This window comes from Exserohilum turcica (assembly GCF_000359705.1).
Source record: "Exserohilum turcica Et28A unplaced genomic scaffold SETTUscaffold_12, whole genome shotgun sequence".
In the NCBI taxonomy this organism is placed as follows: Eukaryota; Fungi; Ascomycota; class Dothideomycetes; order Pleosporales; family Pleosporaceae; genus Exserohilum; species Exserohilum turcicum.
In genome coordinates, this window is record NW_007359937.1 from 1,731,389 (window position 1) to 1,741,724 (window position 10,336).

The 10,336-nt window shown below is 47.6% G+C and overlaps 4 protein-coding genes across 4 annotated transcripts in view; 3 read left to right on the forward strand and 1 right to left on the reverse strand.

The window, feature by feature from the left end:
* Positions 1-972, forward strand: part of SETTUDRAFT_147308 (uncharacterized protein) — a gene marked incomplete at both ends in the record, with an annotated part of 23,479 nt that extends 22,507 nt beyond the window's left edge. The window contains 2 exons of the mRNA XM_008024658.1: positions 518-647; positions 731-972. Coding sequence (XP_008022849.1) covers positions 518-647; positions 731-972 — 372 coding nt within the window. The remainder of the gene's footprint in view (positions 1-517; positions 648-730) is intronic.
* A 565-nt stretch (positions 973-1,537) lies between these two features.
* Positions 1,538-3,559, forward strand: SETTUDRAFT_104830 (uncharacterized protein; the record flags this gene model as incomplete). The annotated part of the gene is made up of 4 exons (XM_008024659.1): positions 1,538-2,229; positions 2,284-2,895; positions 2,948-3,321; positions 3,375-3,559. The coding sequence occupies 4 exons, from the start codon at positions 1,538-1,540 to the stop codon at positions 3,557-3,559; spliced, it is 1,863 nt and encodes a 620-aa protein (XP_008022850.1).
* A 143-nt stretch (positions 3,560-3,702) lies between these two features.
* Positions 3,703-8,004, reverse strand: SETTUDRAFT_26303 (uncharacterized protein; the record flags this gene model as incomplete). Its single annotated transcript, XM_008024247.1, has 9 exons — positions 3,703-3,991; positions 4,044-4,290; positions 4,354-4,510; positions 4,558-4,807; positions 4,862-5,380; positions 5,469-5,655; positions 7,131-7,577; positions 7,625-7,750; positions 7,824-8,004. 9 exons carry the CDS (start codon positions 8,002-8,004, stop codon positions 3,703-3,705), a joined length of 2,403 nt encoding a protein of 800 aa, XP_008022438.1.
* Positions 8,005-8,590: 586 nt separating this feature from the next.
* SETTUDRAFT_159528 (uncharacterized protein) lies at positions 8,591-9,858 on the forward strand (the record flags this gene model as incomplete). Its single annotated transcript, XM_008024660.1, has 5 exons — positions 8,591-8,616; positions 8,670-8,789; positions 8,845-9,043; positions 9,095-9,495; positions 9,549-9,858. The coding sequence occupies 5 exons, from the start codon at positions 8,591-8,593 to the stop codon at positions 9,856-9,858; spliced, it is 1,056 nt and encodes a 351-aa protein (XP_008022851.1).
* Between the last annotated feature and the right edge of the window lie 478 nt (positions 9,859-10,336).

Consider the following 10,336-nt stretch of genomic DNA (forward strand, 5'->3'; position numbering starts at 1 on the left):
TACGACCTCGTTTACTCCACCTGCCCGGCCCGATTGTTACCCTAGCAACCAGCATTGTATATAGATAGCTACGTAGCCGAGAGCTTAGCTCTCTATCGAATACAATCTTGTTACCTTGGCCTGTCCGATCGTGCTCCCGAGCTTAAGACTACCCTCCGGGGTCGAGCCCCTTACAATCCTTCTTTAAACAAAAGAGGGTATAGAAGCAACTATTACCTTTATTTAAGAAACAAAGGCTAGGACATAAGCCTGGTACAAGGGAAACACAGAAAACGAGGAGTAATACCTATAACAGGTAGCTATACACCTCCCCCACCCTATCCCACCCCCTACCTACTAACTAATAGGCTACGAGCCTTACCTTTATTTAGTTAAAACCCCTCCTAAATATTGTAGCTAGAAACAACCTACTTAGATACTTGTAGGCCTAAAAACCCTACACGTCTTATATAGCCCTTTGGGCTGAAAAAGGACGTTAAACTAGAATAATAATAATAATAATAAGCACTTTAACCAGGGAAATCTCGATGCCACGTGGGAGAACACGACGACGCTACTACGGCTTATTGGAAAGGAAAATGCTCGCGCGAGAGGCTGCTTAGAGCACCTCATTCTCCTAAGGAATCATGCACGCTCTGCCAACCCCTGTAGGATACCCCTTCATTCTCTTGCTATGGTTTCTAGCAATATGTTTTATTTTATAATAGCTAATCTCCCTCTCCGTGCGCAGCGATGCGCAACTCTATAGAAGCATCCCGTACTGCCTCGCGCAGACCATCAGTTGGCCCCCAAGATGTTACTGATAGAAATCCTGAGAGCATGTTTACTACTACAGATGATCATGAGGCCGTACAAGGAGATCCTATAGCACCGCTTTTCCAGGATAACTGGGATTGGGGTTTCGATAGTAGTATGCCCACGTACGGTAGTTTTGGGTTTGAGGATAATAGTATTTTTCTGCCACCGAGTTAGCTTGACTAGCTCGTATACATGCTTCAACTCGTCCACGCATTCATGATATTCGTTTGACCCACGATTTCAACGTGCTGACACCGGGGATTTTACGACGCAGTAGCGCACCTGGTAGAAGATGGCTGTAGCTTAGTGTACCGCGTACCTGATAGACGTCATATGGGAAGTAATATGGAGGATTGATATGTGCAAAGAGCAAGAGTCTTTGGCAGATACGAGGCCTCATCCATGAAATTCACTTTGATCAGCAGCCTCCCACTTGCGATCTTAAGTCCTCATTCTAAAGCACAATATATCAGTTAATGAGAATTTTTCAACCAAATACCGATAAGGCTGACCAGAGAAGTAGAGCGCAAGAATCTGTGGCTATGAGCCACAGGCCCATTCCAACGGTCGGGCTACATGTGGGATGATAGGCAGTATTAGGTAATATGCTTCGGTAAAGGGCGTGAAGACATGAGGGCGAGTTTGTGGGATGCGTCCGTGCCCAAGCTCACTTTTGCCACCTGATAACGCCACGGATGAGCAACTCGCACTTTTCGCTCCTCTTCCATGACTGGGCAACATGCGGAAATATATGAGCAAGTCGCAGCGGGCATGTGACCATTGCAGGGCGCGGAAAAGCGCATGCCGCATCGACTCTGTGCCGCCGTGTCGGCTATGTCATCTCTCGCGCCGCGAGTGCACATTTGAGGCCGCATCCAAGATCACACGCGCGTCTGCACCGTCCGCAACGCATCTATCACCGACCAACTCTTTACAAGACTCAGCCAGCCTTGTGGCTGCAGGCCAGCAAAATGACGGTGTCGGCTCTAACAATGCCTTCCTCGACGAGCAGGGCCATCTCTTCCCACGCCAATTGCCAGATTCATCGGCCGACTTTTGGCTTGACCAGGCCATGATCGACATCAATGCACACGACTTCAACTGCATTAGCACTCCCCCCAACGAGAAGTCCATGGACAATCTGCGGCTCTCGTCTTCGTCGGCACAAGGGCTCGAGACCGCAAGCATAGTTTGCGGCCTTACTGGGGACATGGACCCATACCTTATGCAAAAATACAATTTTGGCCTGGACAACAACTTCGTCTTCAAGCGACTGACTGTTCGCTCAATGACGCAGGATATCCATCCCGTTCAGCTCCTAGTCTCAAATATCACAGACCCGATGGAGCAGAGTGACAAGGACGGTCACTCTTATCGCGAACAGCTAGAGAGGCTTGTGACTCATGATGTGGGTGTCAGATTGGTCTCTTTGTACGAAGTACCAAGCCCAAGATAATTCTGCCCCAGTTGAGCTGACACAAGTAGATTCTTTCGGTTCGTATATCCCCATTTCCCAATACTTCCTCAAGAGCAATCAACAGAGCCTGGACGATCAAATCCTTCTACTCTTGCCGCAATATATCTTGTGACCCTACCATTCGCCAGTTTCGACGACTATCTCTCCGTTCAAATAGCATATGATCTCCCCTATACAGAAAAGCTATGGGACCTTGCTTTAGAGGTGGTGCACCGGGAACTGCATAAGCCGGATTTTTCAACACTGCAAACCTTGATTCTGCTGCTCGTCTCACCGCCGCATAAGCCCCTCATGCCAGAATATTCGACAAAATGGTCACTCGTTGGCATAATGGTGGCTGTTTCACAGACACTAGGCTTGCACTTCGACCCTACTTCTTGGGACATCTTACCTGCTGAGGTTCAGCTCAGAAAGCGTTTATCATGGGCTGTAAAGATGATTGATGTCTGGCACGCTGCTGTCTTGGGTCGGAGTTGCCTCATACACGATGAGGAGTGGCCTGTTCCACCACCATTTCTGAGCGACTTTTCGCAACAAGAATGCGAGGCTACGTTTCCTGCGCACTTCATACACATGTACAAGCTTACTGATATCCTGCACACCGTTTTAACGACCCTATTGTAATCTTGTCCAGCCATCGACTAATTACTAATACAAGACTAACATCTGCAGTGCCCTAAAAGCGGTCCAGACCCTTGCAAGAGACTACGAAGACACATTGCGCAAGGCGCAGACCCTAATGGAAGAAATGAATCGCTGGTCCAGCGCTGCCACTGACATGCAGGGTGAGTCGCAAGCTGAGGACATCGATCCATCGGGGCCATTGCTTCTCGGCGGTCACTTCGTCAAAGTACTTCTCTTCCGAGCCATACTCAGGCCGTTTAGTTGTTTGAGGTATAGCGCCGAGTCTGACGGCTCTGTTGATAAGCATCGTGAGCTTGAAGCGCGCCGCCTGTCACGGGCTGGAGCAAAAGCATGTGTCATCAGCTTTGTCGCGTTCACATCCAATGTCAAGAGCAACTGCATTCACGGATTTTGGCCTTTCTGTAAGTAACCAATACTATGTGATCAGTCTTTGGTTGCTAATCACACAGTTTAGGGTGTACGCTGGGTTGGTCAACCTTGTGTAATCTTGCACTCCTGCTTCACGTGACAGCAGACAGTCCTGAAGAGGCACAAGAATGCAGGGCTCTTCTCGATCACGCCCGCCGTGCTGTCCGATTACAATCAAAATCATTGAACATCTTGCGGTTCTCGTTATTACGCATCGACGCGATCTTCTAAAAAGGCCTTGACAATGCTTTTGCGACTAAATTGCAAGAAACGTGAGTGTCGAACAGCGATATGCATGATGGTCAGCTGTACATCGTCCAAAGAAACACTCTGGCATTTCAAATTACAAAGTCCAACAGAAGCTGACAAGTCGACTATTCGGCACGCTTGTGGCCTTCCTCGATGGCAAATTTCTCGGCATGCTTGATGATCATGCGCACATCGACCTCATTTTCCGCTTCAGTGCCTATAATGACCGACACCTCCTCGAACGAGTTTCGAAAGCAAATATACAAGGCACATCCTGCAACGAAGCCAACGATGGAAAGAGAGCCATACATCCATACGAGATATGGGTCCTGCGATACGGGTGCGAGGGCAATGCAGATGGCGGCAGCGATGCCAATGGTCAGCCAAAACAAGGCGGAGACAAGAGAGCGCAGACTATGATACATCAGTACAAGTGACGGGCTGCACCTTTGCCTGTGCAACCTACCTTGAGGGTGCCTTCGTATACGCCAATTCCAAACCGGTAATGATGACAAAGGCTTCAGAAAAGGCGACGAGAATGTAAGCCGGAGCTTGGATCCATACGTGGATGCTGTTCGGCGGCGACTTGTAAATGTAATGTTGGAGTACACTTGCGTACGCCATGGCAAATGACGCCATGATGAAGCCAGCTGTCATCCTTAGAACTGGACTGAAGTTTATTTTATATTTCCGAAGCTGCGGGTATATGACGACTTTGGGTCTGGTCAGCAAGTTTCCATTTGAATTTATCGCTCTTGCTGTTGCACCACACTCACAATCTAATAGCGGGATAAAGATGATTAAAGCGATCGGGTCGAGGTTTTGCGAGAGGTCGTTTGGCGTACCGTGTAGGGCCATGTCTCCCGCTTGCGAGATGAGATTGTTCCAAATCTGAATCCAGCAGACAAAGTACAAAGGAAGGAAGAGGAAGAACTACGAATGTGTTAGCTGGATAACGTCACGAGTCGAGGTAGATGTACCTTGCACGCAGTGATGCCCGATTGTACTTCCTTGACAGACCTGTCGGTATAATTGGGGGACTCTGCAAAGTGATAGCGCGAAAGAGTGCCTTGAGCCTCCAAAGCGCTTGGCTTGGCCTTATCGAAACCGCCTTCCTTTACGGCAATGGCCACTATACGGGCAGCATCAACAACGGCCGAGCCATGAGGCGGTGTTTGAATGAAGAGCCGGCCACTGAGGATGAAGACCGTTGCAGCCATGACAATGACGCTGTAGCCGTCAGTAACCTCACCATAAAGAAGAAAAAGGAACAAATCGACATACACCAATGGAATCAAATATGCAACCCAAAACCCTACATGAGCCTCGACATTGACTGTGATCAGCGGCGAGAGCGCCCCGACATTGACCGCCCAGTAAAACCAATTGAACATGCGTTCGACAGTCAATTCGGGATCCACAACAACCCATTCGCCAGTGGCCAACTGTTTCGTATACGCCGTATCGGGTTTGTACTGCTCTGCGCACATGGGTGTAACATTCGCCTTGATGCTGCCAGTGCCCAACCCAATGACGACCATGGCCGCAATCAGTCCGCCAAAACCGGCGCCTGAGTGGATTCCCTCGGGCGTAGAGGTAGCAACGAGAATTACGAGACCGATAATGTAGATCCCGCATGCGAGGGCGATGGTCTTGAAGCGGCCGAGATACTGGTCTGCGATAATGGCGCCGATGACGGTTGACGCGTAGGCCCAAAATTTGAAAAAGTTTCCTAGGGCTGTGGCGACAGCTTGACCACGGCCAAGGGCACCGGGGAGGTCCGAGTGTGGGTTATGTGGATTTCTGGCAAGAAGTGCTGAGTAATCGTCTTCATTTTGATATCGTCCAAGCACATGGCCCGTATGAATACCGGCCTTTGTTGGGTACGTACTTGATGTAGTTCTGGATGGGCGCACTCAAGCCAAAATGGGTAAAACGTTCGCCCAGCTCAACATTCAAAATGAGCAACACAACCCACGGAATGCGATCAGGTACGCGCCGTAATGCGCCAGCTTCGATACCTGGGGCAGGTCCATTGACACTGGCATCATTGCCACGATTCAATTCGTCATCATGCACTTTCAGAGTCGAAGTAATACCCGTCATCGTGTTGTGATGCATACCTACACACACGCACACGCACAAAAGAGACTGACAAAGTTGGATGAAAAAGACAAAGACAGATGTGTGACAATGATCTCAGACTACATGGTCCCTCCGCCCTGTCTTCTGGTATATCCTTGGGCTTATCGCGATGGACGATAGCTGTAGCTGCTCTTATCGCCTGCCCCGCGATATCCCGTCTTCTGGCCTGAAAGATTCCGGCCCTTTGAGCAAAGCGTGGCGGGTCCGATCGGAGCCGATGCCGCTAGCTGTGGATGCCGCCAATCAGCGCTTCGCACTTACTTACACTCGACTAGCTGTAAGTAGAGTAGGTACCCTAAATGACAGTTGTGATTTATGTAGATCTGCTGTTGGAAATTTAATGATACGCAACAAGTGATATAAGAATACAAATTTTACAGTAGCAATAGAGCACTGCGGCCGAAAGAAATCATGCAACAGGCTTGTAACTTGCAATGTGATGGTAGGCAAGAAAGTAGACAGAATAGTCACTGCTTTTTAGCTATGAACTTAGGAAAAGGTGATGACTTTCTTCCATCTATCGCAGCAATCGTTATTGTCCCACCTGCAACCTAGCAACGTGCGCAGTACGACAATATAGTATCCTTGTTAATTAAGGCAGATAAGGAGTAAATACTTTGTACATCTATATTATAGACACGTGCAAAAGGATGTTTGAAGAAAAGTAGGAGTTGTAATAGAGAAGCGGATGAGTAAAAGATAGAGAACCATGTTTCCCTCAAGACGGGCAAGTATGCACCTAAAGATGAGCCTGATGTAATAGATGTTTGAGGATCTATATATAATCATTTCTTAAACGAGGCTTGTCTTGTAATAGAACTTTTTTTGCTTGTAAGTCTTATATCTATACTTATATATCCGTATATATGTAAAACTGCTAATACAAACAGACTCTGCGAAGGATAATGCGAATAGGTCAATCATCACTATTCAATCTTGGTCATTCAACAATCAAACAAGCTCGACACATCACATGATGACCTAACGGCTTTTTTACATTTTCATGTGCTTAAATGCGATTAATGCTTCTGGAAGAGCCAGCCAAAGTATTACACTAGGTGTCACAACAAAGCCCATGTGCCTGTCGCAAGATCTTGGAAGTGTCTTGGATGTACTCATGCGCTTTGCTCAAGCCTTTTTCAGGATGAGTATAGTGCCCGAACGCGTGTGGCACCCCCAGGTAGCATTTCTGAGTTACGCGGTTTTTGCTTTTTCGTAGCAACTCACCGTACCGATGCGCTTCATCTCGACATATGTCGAATTCGGCTGTTATGATGTGTGTTGGTGGCAGTCCATCAAACGACTTTGCCAGCATCGGTGAAGCTAGCCAATCATGGCATGCAGCTTTCCTTATTCCTGACCCATATTGGTTGGTGAGGCCTATTAAGCAAGGGCGCTTGAAACGTACCCTTTGGAATCCAATAATCCAAAAACCATTGCTCTCTTTTTAGGCCTCCCCATGGTGCATTCTTGTAAAGTGCTATACTGGGATACAACTTGGCAACTGCTGATCGTACGGGCTCTTCAGCGATAAGCCACCTGAAGTCCGTGGACGGTACGACCAACAATGCGAGTTTGAGTTGTAATCCTGCATCGCGCGCCATATGCGAAAGGACTGCTGATATCTGACCACCTGCTGAGAGTCCGCCAATCGAAACCCTAGTAGCATCGATGCTCAAATCCGCAGCATGAGATATGACCCATTGAAGTGCATCCCAAGAGTCGTATACGGCTGTAGGAAAGATGAATTCTGGAGCGAGGCGGTAATCCACGTCGACGACCACGATACCAGTGTTGTTACAAACACTTCTACACCAGGCAGCTTCACTATTGAGGCCACCCAGAACCCATCCTCCTGGCTTGATATCAGATAGATACATTTCGAGTCGTGGTCTTGCTTACCTCCATGATAGTTTAAATGTGCGGGAAAGGGCCCTTCTCCCTCCGGTGTGTACACGCGAACTTTGATGTAACCAGTTGGTCGGGTAACGGGTATCTCAACCTCTTTCTCCTTGGCTACAGCAGGGCCTGTTTACTATCAGCAGATGAAACATCTAGGGTACAGCGCAATACTTGCCTGACCATGTTGGGTATGTGAAACTGTATGCTAAAGGCTTTTGGCGGACCTCTTCGATTGGTACTTCTTCAGCTTGACGGTGGCGTCCCCCATGTGCATTCCAGATTTGAACCCATTCGGGATCAAGTCTTTGAAGCCACTGTTTCGGGGTCTGATGAACTTTGCCCGATACCTCGACTGGTAATGGCTGTATCCTTATGGTCATGTTTTCTGCTATCGTATTCTTCGGTAGTCAAATTGAAGTGGTGGATTGAGGGGAGATTACCGGCCCTGTAGCCAACCTCTCAAAAAGCGATGGTCTGTCAATATTGGAAGATATTTCTGCTGTCCCGTCTGGACAGCGGAATATCCTTGTGCACACTAGTTGACTATCCTGAACACAGCGGATCTGATAGGAATGCCAAGTCTGACAACCCGTGCGCTCCTATCAGCATATCGGACCGAGAGTCCACAAAGTTTGAATTTTGCATGAAGCCCTACCAACTCAATCGACTAGTAGCTGGATCCACACACAGTGGAACTCAGAAGATAAGAAAGTTCAAGCGCCAAGCTCACTCCGCAGTGGAAAAAGAGAACGGAAAACTTGACGGAAAGACCGACGGGCCTTGTGCTCGACTAGCCAGTGACGTGGTGACCAATACGCGCAGCTGAAATGCCGCGAACCAACTTCTTGTGCTTTAAAAGAATAAAGAGTCGGTGTTGTGTGTATAAAAGCCACCAAACAAGTAGTAGATCTCGGACATGTTTGCATCAGCAATGCGAGATACCTTGAAATAGCAATGGCAACGAACATGCAAAGCTCAATAGTGATTGCTGGGTAAGTTGCTCTCACGACCCCCCTGGACCGTCTGCATGCTGAATTTGATGTAGATCTGGGGTGATAGGACTAGATGTTGCTCTCATCCTTGCAGAGAATGGATATGGAAATTATACAACCATCGTCGCGCAACATTTGCCGGGAGATACCTCTATCGAGTACACCTCACCATGGTATGTCATTCATCACGTCGCATGTCTGCCTATGGCATAGAGCTTACACAAGCAGGGCGGGCGCAAATTTTTCTGCAATATCTGGAGCTGATACAAATGCTCTAATCTGGGATAAGGCGGGGTATAAACGCCTCATGAAGCTTGCAACTACAGATGGACCCGCTGCTGCTATCAAGAAGACGCAATCATTCGAATTCTGGGATGAAAGGCCTGCTGAGCAAAAGCTCAAGTCGCTTGCAGACTACTTAGAAGATGTCAGTGCGCCCTGAAGTATTTTATAGCGCCATAGCTAAAACGTCATAAAGTTCACAGTACTGCCCTCGCACAAACTCATAACAGGTGTCCAGTTTGGCATCTCTTTTACTACAGTAACTATCAATGCTCCCAAACACATCCAATATCTCAGGAGTCAGGTTGAAGCACGTGGTGTCAAGTTCCTTCGGCGAAAGCTAGAGCATCTAGATTCCGCTTTTCTGAGTGAAAATACGAAGGTTGTGTTCAACTGCATTGGGAACGGCGCGCGGCATTTACCTGGTGTTGAGGACAAGAAGTGCTTCCCTGTAAGAGGTCAAATTTTGCTTGCAAAAGCACCGCAGATCAACACAAACATCATGCGCCATGGCAAGGATTATGAGACCTATATCATTCCAAGGCCTTTTTCAAATGGCAATGTGGTCCTTGGAGGATACATGCAAAAGGGCAACGGGTGAGTACACACGATCATTTTGTGTAAGTAAGGCTTGTACTCAAATTCTGCAGTAACGGTGATACATTTTCCCACGAGGCGGATTCCATCTGGAAACGAACGACAATGTTGGAGCCATCTTTGGATGTGCCCGAGACAGAGATCCTGGCCACATTCGCAGGTCTCAGACCTGGACGTTCAGGAGGAGCACGCATCGAAAAAGAAGCTCGCTCTGATGGCCGAATCGTTGTGCATAATTACGGGGCGGGTGGAACAGGCTACCAGGCTGGCTTTGGTATGGCAGTAGAAGCTGTGGAGATAGCCCTTCCGTTTCTTAACGATATGATATGTGGCCCAAATCGTATTTCTGGAACAAAACTATAGATATATCGAAGACTGGGACAAAAAAATGGATTTGCTGGTTATTTCCATGAGTTTATCAACCCGATCTGCTATCTCAATATGAGAGCAAGAGAATAGAAGTATAGGGCTGACGCGGGTGAAGTCGGCGGTGCTGCCTCAGTAACGAAAACACACGCTGATTTAGACTCTATGCATCGATTATGCGATGATCATCCTATAGAGAAGTACTTGCTATAGGTCGATGAGTTACATATGACCAAAACAATTAATTCTTGAGCTAGAAAATCCAAAACGTCATTCAATCAGGCCTTACAACAAATTCCAACAATCGATTCATTCAGGTATGAAATGCTTCCATGATTCAGCGAGTGAGCAAATCACCTAATCAGAGTTAGCAATTGCTATACACTGCACCAGAGTTTTAGACATTTGTGAAGAGCGTTTAAATGAGCACGATTTTGCTATGTCAGCACAATGCTAAGGATAGAGTGTGCATAAT